This window comes from Cantharellus anzutake (genome assembly GCF_015039405.1).
Source record: "Cantharellus anzutake strain C23 chromosome Unknown EI90scaffold_74, whole genome shotgun sequence".
In the NCBI taxonomy this organism is placed as follows: Eukaryota; Fungi; Basidiomycota; class Agaricomycetes; order Cantharellales; family Hydnaceae; genus Cantharellus; species Cantharellus anzutake.
This window is the reverse complement of record NW_024067024.1, coordinates 273,586-288,994: the sequence shown is the minus strand read 5'-3', so window position 1 is coordinate 288,994 and position 15,409 is coordinate 273,586. Positions and strand designations below refer to the sequence as shown.

The 15,409-nt window shown below is 51.7% G+C and overlaps 1 protein-coding gene across 1 annotated transcript; it reads left to right on the top strand.

The window, feature by feature from the left end:
• Window positions 1-11,565: 11,565 nt before the first annotated feature.
• EI90DRAFT_3020171 (uncharacterized protein) lies at window positions 11,566-14,710 on the top strand (the record flags this gene model as incomplete). The annotated part of the gene is made up of 3 exons (XM_039057479.1): window positions 11,566-13,297; window positions 13,351-14,318; window positions 14,390-14,710. The coding sequence occupies 3 exons, from the start codon at window positions 11,566-11,568 to the stop codon at window positions 14,708-14,710; spliced, it is 3,021 nt and encodes a 1,006-aa protein (XP_038910805.1).
• Window positions 14,711-15,409: the final 699 nt, after the last annotated feature.

Below are 15,409 nucleotides of genomic sequence, written 5' to 3'. Positions count from 1 at the left end.
AAGTCGATGAGGAAGGACACCCACAAGTTCTGCAAGTCTTGCAGAACTTGTCAAACAACAAAGAAAAGCACCAGGAGAAATCCCGGACTGCTTCACCCACTCCTGACCCCAGAAACACTGTGGTTGTCAACAGCCATGGACTTCATAGGTCCATTCCCAACAAGCTTGGGATATGATTACCTCTGGGTAATCATCTGCAGGTTGACATCCAATGTCCACCTAATTCCAATAAAAACAACAATGAATGCATTAGAACTAGCATTCGTATTCCTTTGCGAAGTTGTAGACTTCACAGTCTACCACACCCGATCATATCAGATTGAGACTCGAAATTCACATCAAAACTTTGGCACAAACTACACCAAATACTCGGTGTGCAGTTGAAATTCACAACTGCATTCCACCCGCAAGGTGACAGCCAAGCAGAAAGAATGATACAAAAAGTAGTACAGATACTATGCACGATGGTCAGACCAGATCAATGCAACTGGGCAGCGAAGCTGTTGATGGCAGAAGTTGTGATCAATGCGAGCTCGAACACATCGACAGGATTTGCCCCGTTTGAATTAATCTATGGCCACATGCCAAAGATGTGCCTAACAGCACCACCCTTGGACTACCCAGGAGTAAACGACTTCACCCAAAAGGCAAAGGAAAACATTATGGCAGCACATAACATGATAATACACAATCCCACCACTCAAACAATCCAGGCAAATAAGAAAAGACGCCCGGACTCGCCTTTGAGAAAAGGCAAGCTTGCATACTTATCCACAGATAAGCTGAACCTACCCAAAGGGAGGGCAGGCAAACTAAAGCCCCTGTATATAGGGCCTTATGAAATTCTGGAAACATTTCCAGAGATGTCAAACTACGTCCTCAAGTTGCCACCACAACTTGAACAATGCGGAATCCACCCAAGATTCCACGTATCCCGGCTCGTGCCTCACAAGCCAAATGACCAAGAAACCTTCCCAAATAGGGAAGTAAACATATTTTACGATTTTGGGGAAGACCCCAATCACGAAGCAGTAGTTCGCGAAATCTTAAACCATGCGTGGGTTCACGATGAACTCTGGTTCAAGGTTAAATGGGAGCTAGGGGACACCACATGGGAACCCCTAGGAAATTGCAATGACCTCATCCACCTGGATGAGTACCTCACTTTACAAAATGTGGTGGGGGGAGTGACTTTAGGTGGTTTTGGTCTCGGGGTGGGTGCAGGCACCAGCGTGGGTGCGAGCACAGGTTGGGGTTGGGTCTGAGCTTGGCTCTCTATGATGGCCTGGAGCTCTTGGAATCGGGACAGCAGTTCGTCATACTGCTCTTCAGTCACCATGGTGGGAGAGGTGGGGGAGGTGGGGGAAATGAGGTTGAAGCCTTCTTCTGCTGTCAGGGACAGCTCCGAAAGCAGCGAAGTCCTGGTGCAAGGGACTCGGTGGGACAGATGTCGGCTGTGTGTAGCAGCGATCCTGTCATGGGGTGAGCATCCCCAACCACTTAGTCTGAAGTGGGAAGTTGAGAAGAAGGCTGCTTCTTCTGTTCCCACCCCAGGTGCTATTATATACATGTGGCTAGGGTCACGTGGGAGAAGCCATGTCATCTCCGCACACAGCTGCACCTCCCTGGGTGTCTCTGCAGGAGATCCCGGAGGTGGCTGCTCAGTAGGCAGGAGTGTGCGCGGCACATGCGGCGATCAGGGGGGTGGGGTTAGGTAAGTAGTGGTACATGGAGAAAAGGGAAATCGACCATAGAATAGAAATAGAGAGAAAGGGAAAGGAGGGACAGGGAGTGATAGTGGGGGAAGTGGAGTAGCGCAGTGCGGCGTGGGGTGCGGCATGGGGTCAGGCAGGTGTGCCCTGACATCATGCCACCTCCACCCTTCCATCCTTCTCCTACCTTATCTCCATCTGCTCCGATACTCACCTTGGACCAAACACCACTCCTCTCGCCACCCTCCTCCTCTTACCCCTCCTCTTACTCCTCACAACCCCTCCACCCTTCCATCACTCTCCCACCCTTCTCCCGTCTGCTCCGATACTCACCTTCTGTCAGGGCACACCCCACCTGACCCCGTGCCATGCTACCCTACTCCGCTATCACTCCCTGTTTCCCCTTTTCCCTTTTCTTCCTTCTTTCTATTTCTGTTCCATGGTCGACTTCCCTTTATCTATGTATCACTGCACACCCAACTGTCAGGGACGTGTCCGGGGTGGAGGGGGCCCGGATATAGTGCCCAGCAGAGGGACCCTCTCAGGGTGCGAAGCGAGCGTGCATGCTGGCAGGCCCAATGTGGGACAGCAGTCCCTGGCCACTTATACTGAAGTGGAAAAGGGGAATTATTATTGAAAGGGAAAACTATGCTAACTTACCTGAAGTGAAAAAGGTGAGAAGAAGGTTACTTCTTCGGTTCCCACTTCAGGTACATTTATGTACATGCGGCTTGAGTCACATGATGGGTGCCACGTCATCCTCAGAGACAGCTGCAGCCATCCAGGTGTCCCTGTGTCCCTGTGGGGGATCCCGAGGGCATCCGGTGCAGGTGTGCGTGCTGGGCACAGCGGGGAGCCATCTGGGGTGTCTGGGCCAGACGGGTCAATAGTACATTGATGCAAGGGAAAGTGGTCCATGTAAATAGAAGGAATAAACAGGAAGAGAATGGTGGGAAGAGTGAAATAAAGAGAAGGGGAGAAAGAGGGAAAGAAAGGGAGAGAGAAAGAGGGGGAAGGAGGAAAGAGAAGGATGGGCAGTGGGGTAGTGGGTGAGGTGTGGCCAGGTGGACCCGGTGGACCTGGGTCAGGCAGGTGTGCCCTGACACTAACCCTGCTCCCCCGATCGCTGCGCCCGCCACGCACATTCCTGCTCACAGAGCAGCACACCTCCGGGATCTCCCACGGAGATACCCAGGGAAGTGCGGCTGTGTGCGGAGATGACATGGCTCCTCCCATGTGACCCCAACTGCATGTATATAATAGTGCCTGGGGTGGGAATAGAAGAAGCAGCCTTCTTCTCAACTTCCCACTTCAGGCTAAGTGGTCAGGGATGCTCACCCCGCAACGGGACTGCCACTATGCATAGCCGGCATCTGTCCCATCGAGTCCCTTGCGCTGGGACCTCGCTGCTTTCGGAGCTGTCCCTGACACCTTCGGACCTGACACCTTTCCTCTCCTCCACTCCTCTCCCCATTCCTCTCTTCTCTCTCCTCCCTCTGACCCTCTTCTGTCGAACCTCTTCTGGGTTATGACCTTCCACCACTGTCCCTTACCCTGTACTCGGACACCACTCGTACCTTTGCTCCGAGATTCCATCTTAGTTCCAACCTCGGACTTTGACTCCACCTGTCAGGGCACACCTGCCTGACCCGGGTCCACCTGGACCCACCTGGCCACACCACACCCACTCCCCACTGCCCAACCCTCTCCCTCCTCCTTCCTCCCTCTCTTCCCCTTTCCTTTCTCTCTTTCTTCTCCTTTCTTTATCTCATTCCTCTCATCTTCCTTTTCTTGTTCATTTCCTTCTATCTACATGGACCACCTTCCTTTGTATCAATGTACTATTGACCCATCCGGCCCACACACCCCGGACAGCTTCCCGCTGTGCCCAGCATGCATGCATGCAGCAGACGCTCTTGGGATCCCCCACAGGGACACCCAGATGCCCATGGCTGTCTCCGAGGATAACGTGGCACTCGTCATGTGACTCAAGCCACATGTACATAAATGTACCTGAAGTGGGAACCGAAGAAGTCACCTTCTTCTCACATTCTCCACTTCAGTCTAAGTGGCCAGGGACTGCTGTCCCTTCCCGGACCTGCCAGTACACACACCCGGTTTGCACCCCGCAAGGGCCCTTCTGCCGGGCGATACATCCCGACCCCCTCTACCCCGGATGCATCCCTGACACCACCTCGGCTTAAGTCCATTGCATTGGTGACCTCATACTACGTAAACACCATTGCCAATATTCCTCGGACTTTCAACCCCACCTCCATAACCTCTGTAAGCTCTGTAAGCTCTGAGCTCCATGGATCATATTCAGCACTTTCACCATATGTAATGTATCTTTCACATTTTCCCCTCATCCTTATTTGGACTGCTGCTTCTCTCCATTCTAGCCAGTTAGTAATCATCCCCACTTCACCTCACCCTCCTGCCCCTCTGGGCTTTGCCCTCCCTATCTCCTTTTGGATGTACCTGTCATATCCGTGCATACCCGACCCCGACCCGACTTCCGGACCTCCACCCTCTTCACCTCCGGAGTCATAACCTACCGCTGCCGTTCCGATACTCACCTTCAGTCCTGGCAACACACCTCCTCCTTACCTCTCCGACCCTATCTCCGTCCGCTCCGATACTCACCTTCGGACCTGACTACTCTCCTTTCCGCCACTCCCTCTCCCTTACCTTTCCCCTCTCTCCCCCCTCTGTTACTCCTCCGCCACCCTTCCGCCAAGTTATGACCTTCCACCGCTGTCCCGTACTTCGCACTCGGACACCGCTCGTACCTTGCTCCGAGCCTCCGTCATAGTCCCTACCTCAGACTTTGACTCCACCTCGGTCTTAGTCCATTGCATTGGTGACCTCATACTACGTAAACACCATTGCCAATATCCCTCGGACTTTCAACCCCGCCTCCGTAACCTCCATAAGCTCCGCAACCCCCGAGCTTCGCGGATTGCCTTCGGCACTCTCTGTCAGAGACTGGATTTTGTCAGAGGCTGGATTATTGTCAGAGTCGGAGATTGTGGCAGAGGTCTGTTGGAGCGCGCGCACGGATATGCGGGCGGAAATATGCGGCGCGTCCGGAAGCGCTGTCCAAGGTTAGCAGAGTGGGATCGCGGCCTCAGCGACTCAGGTGGAGCGCTGTGCCCTGAGCTTGACGTTTGGGGGAGATCCCGTATTTACAAACTGACACTTACAGCGGACTTCAAACAAGACTTGCGGGCGGAGCGGACCTGTAGGAGGAGCATGGACTCCGTGAGCATGGACTCAGAGGGGGGGAAGCCCCCTTTGCAGAAGGAGAGACTCAGACCAGACAGGGGGGTACTCTAGTTGATTTCAGACTGGGGTCCCCGAAAGTATTTACAAGGTATATAAATAGGCAAGAGGGAATATAGAAAGGCCGGTCAGTCCGGCGCGGTCCGGCGCGGAGATAAGCGGGAATTGTCAAACTAAATAAGGACAAGAGCCCGGGAACTGGAAAGGAGGAACAGATCACTAAACAATAAGTGGCAAGAGTTATTGATGAATAACTGAATGAGATCAATAACCTAGTGCCAATAAAGAGGGGATCAAATGCCGATATTGGCAGGGAAGCAAACAATAAATGGCACTCGGCAAGGAATGAATGATAAGCTGCCAAGTGACAAATGGCCAGAGGAAAAGTGGAGGTCAGCGCGCGGCGCCGATACAAGTCCGCAAATAAGCGGGGTCGGTGCGGTGCCGACACAAGTCCGCGAACAGAAGTTGATCTGCCAGCACTGTCACACAAGGACAGCATGAAGGCCAACAGAGGTACAGAGGGGAGTGGGAGTGTTGACCTGACCAGAGGTGTCAAGGGCAACCAGAAGTGGCCAGAAGGTGCAGAGATGGGCAGAGGGTGCGGAGTGGGCAGAGGGTGCGGAGTGGATGGAAGCGGGGCATGGCTGTGACCACATAGCGGGAAGCGATGAGTGTGGTTCAGATGGAGACAAGGCAGGCGTGACTGAATGCTGGGAGCGCCAAGGGCTCAGGAACTGGAGGTAAGGTTGGAATACCGGCAGGGTCTAGGTTCTGATTATTGGCCAAGTCTCACGCAGTAAGGCAGGGGGCCAGACATGGGGTTGGGGGCTGGTTAGGATGGGTTTCGGGTCGGTGGATTCGCCTATCGGCATTGGTTCGCCGCTGACGGAGCCCCAGGATTTGTCGGTCGTGACACTCTCGCCGCTTGTAATGTATTTCTCGCGTTTTCCCCTCATCCCTATTTGGACTACTGCTTCTTCCTATTCTAGCCAGTTAGTCATCATCCCCACTTCCCCTCATCCTCCAGCCCCTCTGGGCCTCGCCCTCCCTACCTCCTTTCGGACGTATCACAGGTCCTGCCTTATGACCTTCGGTACCGCTCCGCTCCTTCTACCCTTTGTTCCCGTTCGGATGTCTTCGTTCCGATTCGGTTACCCTTTGTTCTCCTTGTGCTTTTGCCCCTTCCATTATATATATCGGCGCACATACTCGTTTTGGTTTAGTCCGAAATCGACCTGAAATGCCCCCTAGAGACTTCCTGCTCACCTACTGTGAAATTAAGGACCAAATGGACAAACAGCAATGGCACAGCGCTCCGCTTGAGTCGCTGAGGCCAAGGTCCCTCCACACTAAGTCTCCGATTCCACTCCGGAGTTGTCTGTTTCCGCCCGGATTCTAACAGTACCACAGGTTCTGACCTATGACCTTTGGTACCGCTCCACTTCCACCACCCCTTTGTTCCCATTTGGACATCTTCGTTCTGATTCGGACCCCCTTTGTTTCCCTTGTGCTTTTGTCTCCCTATTATATACAGGCACTTGTACATACTTGTTTTGGACCTTCAGTCTAAAATTGACCTGAAATGCCCCCTAGAGACTTCCTGCTTGCTGCCTCTGGAATTAAGGACCAAATGGACAAGCAGCAATGGCACAGCACTCCACTTGAGTCGCTGAGGCCAAGGTCCCTCCTTGCTAAGTCTCCAGTTCCCCTCCGGAATTGTCCACCCTCGCCCAGTTCTAACACCGACATCAATTTTCGTTTCCCACTTCAAAAATAATCTAAAAAACAAATGGATTTGAACCCATTCCCTACTACCATGGCCTCTAAAGTGTGCACCTGCTGTCAACGTTCTAAGCCTCTTGAGTTTTTTGGCACCAACAAAAATGGTGTTCTGAGCTGCTGCACCTCATGTTCCAGTACTGACCAGGACCGATGCACACACAGCAAAGATGCTGCTCACATTGCTGCCCTTAGTGCTGAAGAAATCCATGTTGCTAGCACTATAGACTTATGTCATGAATCCAACTAATGTAAACCAGGTGACTGGATGAATGACATAAAATGGACAAGCCTGGTATTGAACCCAGGACCTCTAGCATGCATCCATACACTACTCGCCCATTATGCCAGGGAGGTTACTCCATCCCTGATGGTTATACCAACAAGTGTGGCTGTTTCTCTTGATGAATTCAGCACAACTCTCAGACCACTGCCAGAGGCGGTGGGCTGCTGAGTACCTCAGCACCCTATGGGCAAGCTACCCTGCAGGGAAGTGTCCACATGCTATACGAGACTGCTGAACTCAACGAGTTCGGCAAAGTCGAAGCCCCAGTCGATGTAACATTTGACCCCAACTTCCCCATGAGGAGAATAGCAGGGTCAGAAGTGGTGCACGACGCTGCATACGCTTGGTGGACAAGCGTGAGTGGGAAAGAATTTGTACACTGGTACGAACAGGCTGAAGCCACCTTCAAAAGCGGCAAGGTACACAGAACCCTTCGTGATAAAGCGAAGGAAACCGAGAAATACTTCTTGGGACTCCCGAGTATTGCAAGACTCATGGAGGAGTATAATTCCCCGGAGAATAAGGGAAAAATCTCTTGGGAAAGCCTAGGCAAAGCTGCCTATCTAAAGTCCCAGTTCAAACCACTCAGGACTCCTGAGGAACGTGCCACAAGAACTGCGGAACGGGAAGCGAAAGCTTCCAAATACCAGGAAAGGGATGCAAGTCTCCGCACTGGACAACCAGCCCAATGACCACCCTTCCCCATGGGAAGAACGGTAGACCTACCATACTCCACACCTGAGCCAAGTAGCTCAGGAACACAACAACTGTCAGGGGACGGACCCCGGGTCCCCATGACCCCTCTCTACAGTCCACAGTCTGGCCTGTAAACACAGCCCATCTCAGGGCATAGCTACTGTGGGTAAGAAAGTGAGAAGAAGGTTAACTTCTCACTTTCCCACAGTGGCCCAATATGGCGACAACTTCCGGGGATACCCGGAAGTCACATGAGGTGAGATCCGGGGTCGGATCATGCGGTGCGCAGAGCATGCAGCAGAGGAAGTGCGCAGGAAGTGGAGCGGGTCCGGACACGGGTCCGGGTCCGGGCTAAGTCAGGGTATGTGCCCTGACAACAACCCGCTCCCACCCAGGGAGCACCCACTTCATTGAGCCCACAGCCCGACAATGTAGCCCAGGCTACATCATCGCATCCAACGCAGCAATTGGATGTCCAGATGAACAACCTGGAGGAAAACCCTCCTCCGGGGCAATGACTCCACCCTTGAGAAAAGGGGAAAGTGACACGGTAATACGCCATCGAGGTGCCCGTGAAAACACCTTCCCCCAACTCGAGGCCCCACACACAATACTGTATGTGAGGAACCGCAAGTAACAATTGCGGAAATCTCCACTCTGCCAAAAGACCCACATCCACCACCGCTCGTGTGTAAACACCACTTACACACGAACCCTCACGGAACAAGTGAGGAACACCAAAGACATACAACCTTTGGGTCGAAATTCATTTTCGACAAACTCCACTATCTTTCTCCCTGCAATACCCATGTATTGCTGTTCATTTCAAAGTAACGGCCCACACTCATTTACTTCTCAAACCTTTCCCTCTCTCCTTCACCGACATGTACAAAATCGCCCACTTTAAAGTGGCGACAACAAAAACACTCATTGACAATTCCAAACTCAATGTAAATCAATTATTAAAAATTTGTTTTATTTCACTATCAACCTTGTATGCGTCGCAAATGCAATGCAAGGGGGGAGAATGTCAGGGCAATAGCCCCAAACCCCGAGTCATATGTAAATTAGATACATATAATCACGTGGGTAAGCGGGAACCTCCGGGTAACTGTCATATCCGTGCATACCCGACCCTGACCCAACTTCCGGACCTCCACCCTCTTCACCTCCGGAGTCATAACCTACCGCTGCCGTTCCGATACTCACCTTCGGTCCTGGCAACACACCTCCTTCTTACCCCCCCACACCTCCTCCTACTCCGCTCCCCCTCCGCAACACCTCCACCCTCCCGTCATCCTCCTACGCTTCCCCTGTCCGCTCCGATACTCACCTTCGGACCTGACAACACACCTCTCCGCCACTCCTTCCCCCTTACCTTTCCCCTCTCTCCTCCCTCTGGTACTCCTCTGCCACCCTTCCGCCAAGTTACGACCTTCCGCCGCTGTCCTGTACTTCCTACTCGGACACCGCTTGTACCTTCGCTCCGAGCCTCCATCATAGTCCCGACCTCGGACTTTGACTCCACCTCGGTCTTAGTCCATTGCATTGGTGACCTCATACTACGTAAACACCATTGCCAATATCCCTCAGACTTTCAACCCCGCCTCCGTAACCTCTGTAAGCTCCGCAACTCCCAAGCTTCGCGGACTGCCTTCGGCACTTTCACTGCTTGTAATGTATCTCTCGCGTTTACCCCTCATCCCTATTTGGACTACTGCTTCTTCCCATTCTAGCCAGTTAGTCATCATCCCCACTTCTCCTCATCCTCCTGCCCCTCTGGGCCTCGCCCTCCCTACCTCCTTTCGGACGTATCACAGGTCCTACCTTATGACCTTCGGTACCGCTCCGCTTCCTCTACCCTTTGTTCCCATTTGGACGTCTTCGTTCCGATTCGGTTCCCCTTTGTTTCCTTGTGCTTTTGCCCCCTCCATTATATATATCGGCGCTTGTACATACTCGTTTTGGTTCAGTCTGAAATCGACCTGAAATGCCCCCTAGAGACTTCCTGCTCACCTACTGTGAAATTAAGGACCAAATGGACAAACAGCAATGGCACAGCGCTCCGCTTGAGTCGCTGAGGCCAAGGTCCCTCCATGCTAAGTCTCCGATTCCACTCCGGAGTCGTCTGTATCAGCCCCATTCTAACAGTAACTGCTTACACACCACCGTAAAATACACATTCTTGTATCACTTATGGCTTTGTGTGCTGAGCTACCCAAAGACCTCACACCTAGCCCACACCCGCACTCGCACCCACATCCACATGCACACCCAGCCATTGCACCCCCTGCATGCGCCCTGTGCCAGACGCTGTAAGGGGGCAAGGGATCTACCACCCTAACGAGAAATAGAGGGGGCCACAGAGTTGGGAATGCTCAAGGGAGGTTTGGATGATGTCAGGGCACAAGCCCTGGGCCCCCATTACATGGAGTCCCGTTGTAGATTAGTGTCATGTGACAGGTGACGGGTTAAAACCTATCGCTTATCACCCCGTAATACCCACACCTTTGTGACACTTACAGCCTGGTGACCTGAGCGAGCCCCACAGACCTCACACTTTTTTAAGTGCATGAGGTGTGATTAAAACTAATCTACACATCTATTTTTACATCTGTTCCAGGGACGGCACCTGACATGGCACTGTCATACCCCCAAACAGGGAAGCTGTCATATCCATACAATTCCGACCTCCGCTCCGGGCTCCCAGAACTCCGAACTCCGACTTCCGGAGTCCTACTTCCCTTCTGTCACCTTCTCCTTGCCGACTCCCAAGAGGTTATCCCACCTCCGGCTCGGACACCACCTTCAGTCCGACTCCGGAACATTCCGGGTCCGACCCCAACCTCAACACCTTCCAGATGAGTACGCAAAACCTATGCTCCCGACTCCGGACCTCCACTCCGGAATCCCGTTCGCGTCTCTGTCTCCGGAACCTCCGGTCTTAGCCCCGACCTCGGACTTTGACCCCACCTCCGCTTATACCCATTGTATTGGTTAGCTCATTCCATTTAATTATGTTTGCCAATATTCCGGAGTTTAACTTCCGAGTTCGGACTTTCCGGACTTACATCGGACCTTGCAACTATTGCATTGCTCCATTCAGTTCCGCCATTCTCCCTCATTCCTATTTGGGCTGCTGCTTCCTTTCTATTCAGTCAGCTAGCCATTCCCCACTCCCAACCTCCTTCCTTCCTCCTTGGGCCATGGCCCTTCATTCCTCCTTTGAGAAACACCATTGAGTCAAACCCTTGACCCTCAGTGTTGTTCCCCTTTCCATCTCCCTTTGTCTCCTTTCGTCCTACCCTCGCTCCTTTTGATTCCGGACCCCTCCTTATATACAATGTACATAGTAACTTGTAACCTCAGTCCAAAATCGACATGAATTCCCCCCAAGAGACTTTCCCTCTGCTAGATCCGAAATTAGGGACCCCTAGGACAACCAGCAATGGCACAGCGCTCCGCCTGAGTCGCTGAGGCTGAGGTCCTTCCACGCTAAGTCTCCGATTCCACTCCGGAGTCGTCCGAATCCGCCGGTTCTAACAGAAGCTCACATCTGCAGCGAGAACAAAGGGTGGCTTTGTTAAAAAGCCACAATCTCCCAATTTGGGAGATAACCTAAACACTGCGTCATCGGATGATGACGAAGACCTGCCACATATTGGTAGGACCTCAGGGACAAACCCTGAGGATCCCAAAAACTTACATGGGGTACATGCGGGGAACAATACCCTTAGAACCCCATGTGCCAACATGATCTCTCCTAGAAAGAGAGAGTTCTCACCACTGGGTGAGGAGGCAAACATGTGCACACGTAAGCACGCAGCTGCCACACTAACAGCCTTAAGGGCTGGGTCAGACACGCCAAAAGAAGTCCCTGAGCCCCACTATCCTCAGGGAACCTCTCACTTGGTGCAAGACACTGACAAAAACAGCAGTAACTCCTGCTGGCACAGGGGGCCGTTTGTGGCCCCAAGCAATGTGGAAAAATTGTCCACATCGTCTCGTGTCACCCGCATGACATCCGGCTTGCAACATTGCAGCAAGCCGGTTCACTCCCAAGTCTATTTGACTGGGAGTTACACAAAACCATCAAACGATCACTCCCACTGGCACAGGGAGCTGTTTCTGATCGCAAAAAATGTGGAAAAATCTTTCACATGTCCAGCATCGTCTCGCATTAAACGCGAGACGTCCAGATTGAAATATAGCAGCAATCTGGTTCACTCCCCAGTCGATGCGACTGGAAGTTGTCATAAACAACCAAATGACCACTCCTGCTGGCGCAGGGAGCCGTTTGGAGTTCCAAAAAATGTGGAAAAACCGTCCACATCTACGGAATCGTCTCGCGTCAGCCACGAGACGTCCAGCTTGCGATATAGCAGCAAGCCGGTTCACTCCCCAGTCTATGCAATGGGTAGTTGTGCAAATCGATCAAACTACAACTCCTGCCAGCACAGGGAGCCATTTGTGATCGCAAAAAATGTGAAAAAAACTTCCACATTGTCTACATCGTCTCACATTAACTGTGAGACATCCAGCCCGCAAAATCGCAGCATGCTGGTTCACTCCCCAGTCTATGTGACTGGGAATCGTGCAAAACAATCGAACAACAACTCCTGCTTGCACAGGGAGCCATCTTTGATTGCAAAAAATGTGGAAAAAACCTCCACATCGTCGTTACCGTCTTGCAACTATAGTGAGACATCCAGCTCGCCGCCTAGGCGTGAGCCGGATCAAACCCCAGTCTATAAGACTGGGAATCATCAAAAACCCTCATGGGACGACCCCCGCTTGTGCAGGGAGCCAGTCCTGAGTGGAGGAAATGTGGAAAAAACTTCCACACCACCGACACCATCTCACAACCACTGTGAGACACTCAGCGCTCTGTCTGAGAACGAGTGCACACACTCCAACATGGATACAAAGGCCATGTCATCCAGATTGACACAGACTCACAGGTTGAGCTCACTTCCGGACTGTCCTCAGATGGCCTCGGACCCAGCGTGGACACAGCAAAGGGACCAGGTGCAGGAGGATGGGGAAGCTCCCCGAAGTCGATTGTCTGAGAAACTTCTGGACTTTTTCCAGGTCCCATCCGAATGGAGGACAGGAAGTGATGAAGAACTCCTTCTCAGGCTAAAGGCCCGAGAAATAATAGGAGAAAAGGTCAAGGGCAGATGCTCAGAGAGCACAGAGGCTCAGGGGAAGCCACTGCTGCCAAGGCCGAACCCGAAACTTTTGCCAAAAAAAGCGAAGTCACCAACTTCAGATGAGGTCACCGAAGTCTGTAGGAGTGCAATGTGGCAGAAGAAGGAGCCTAGTAAGGAGAACCCACAAATGAACGGGCAACCATCAACACCAGGCCCCATCTTAGGCGATAAATGGCCCTCCTCGGTCACTTCACCCAGGCAAGTAACCTTCCGAAAAACCCCTCCAGTAATGCTGGAGAGAACCAAACAAACCCTCGTGAAAACTTCACAAGGAAAACTTCCAGCAAAACATTGCTGGAGGATAACGGGCACCTCGAAAGATGGTACCACAAGGCCACACGGATGGCCGAACTTCTAACTTTCACCCCACACATAGACAGGGTGAAGTGGGACTGGTCAAATAACGGTCCTACTCAACTCCCTGACATGAAGTGGTCAGGCGAAAACGATACAGAAATTTTCTGGCAGTGGTACACCACACTGCTAGGATTCCTCACATCACGAGGATATAGAGGTGCACACTATGATGAAATCCATCTGGATTGTCTCATTGGTGGATTGGCAGAGCCTGCACTCTCACACGGACTAAAATTCCGTGAAGAAGCCCTCCTTAGAGATAAAGGGGGGAAATTTCTTGAAGTCCTTGATACGCTAATGAGGACATATATCAAGGAGCCCACCACATTGAAGGTGACGGAAAAATACTGCAATGTAAAGTACAATGCAGGAAAAGAACCCAGACAGTCCTACCCAGAACCATCGCTTAATGCTTGGTTTCTGGAAAACATCCTCCCTGAATGCAAGGAGGAAATAATCAGAATGGGATTCTCCTCTTTTGAGGAGATGTTCAGAACAACATCTCGCATGGACGAGATGAAAAACAGGCTGAGGATAGCTCCAGCCTACAGGCCAGAATGCTATGCCAGACCTGAAACCACCGCAACCACAAATTGCGAAAAGCCCAACCAGGTGGGAAAGGAGAAACACGCAGAGGCAAGAGCCAATGTGCAAGACCCTAAACCCAAATGGAAAGGCGAATCCTCCCTGAAGCAGTCAGGGAACACCGACCAAAGGCCGGTACAAGTATGCAATAATCGCGGAATACCAGAGCGGGCAAAGAGCCACCCTGAGCACCAGTTAGTAGGAGACAGAAACCCAAGGCACAGGATTGCCAGGGAAGTCGACTACAAAACAGAAGGTGAAGTTGGAGACGACTCTGATGAAGAAGAACCGGAGAATATCTCTGGTGATTTCGAAGTGGAGGACACCTCCAATGACTTTGAACCAGAGGACCCAAACAAGGGACCTCACTACTTGCCCAAAAGAAAGGGCGAGGACATCAGTGTTGGGACCACAATAATGGCCCCAAGATCTGACATCATTGAAAACAATGACGAAAAATGGCGATAAGCCAGACCAAAAAAAGAACTACCAACTCTTTGGTGACGACACTAAAGAGGGATTCCCCTGAGGAAAGTCACTCAGAAGACAACACCCCCGAGGAAAAAACCTCGGAGGGAGACCCACTGAAGGAGGACCCTTCGGAAGAAACCACCCCGGAGTCTCCAGAAGAAGACGAGCTCTGGGTGGAGTTTATACTCGGCTGGCTAGCGGCCACAATCCACCCTCTCCCCAGTAGAAATACTGGGCTGCATCACACACAATTGGCCGACAAGGCCAATCAGCCCTCCTCGTACTTGAAGGAGGACCAAGAATTGGCAGATAAGATCAAGTAGAGATCCTAACTCCCACTTGTGCAGACAACCCAGTCCGCACAATCTTGCCGCCAACTATTGGCAGCCTTCCTCTCATACCGAGAGGTTTTCGAAGGTCTACCCGACCATCAACCTATAGTAATATGCTATAGTTTTAACTCCTCAGACTGAGGAGACTCCACATGTCTGGAAGCGCTCCAGGCCCTCATTTTTTTTCCTTTCTTCTCTGGCTCTTTCGTTGGGAAGGCCATAAACACGGTGAATGAGAAAGTCACCGATGCTTTGGTAGAAACACCAAAGAAAGAAACAAGCCAGTCCTAGCTCAGAAGAACTGGAACTCCCAAATAAATACCATCTGGAAGGCAATTGCTTGAGGAACCAAACTCCTTGAACTCGCAAACAGGGATAAAGCCGAATAACTCGGCCCAACCTATGTGATACTCATTTTAAATCCATTTTAATTGTAAATTTGCTCTGTTTCGAGCAATACAACCTTTGTACTAATTCCCAAAGTCCTAATGCCCCTACAGCATTGGTTTCTCTGACTTTGGTCCTCTATTCCATCTCCTTCATGTCGCAAGTGTGTGACATTGAATTGCGTCGCAGAGCGTGACATTTAGATGCGTCACAGTGCGTGACAGAAATTCCTGTCATGCCTTGTTACATGCTCCTGACCGAGTAACTTCGGGTAAAGCCGAGCAACTCAGCTTAAGCCACCTG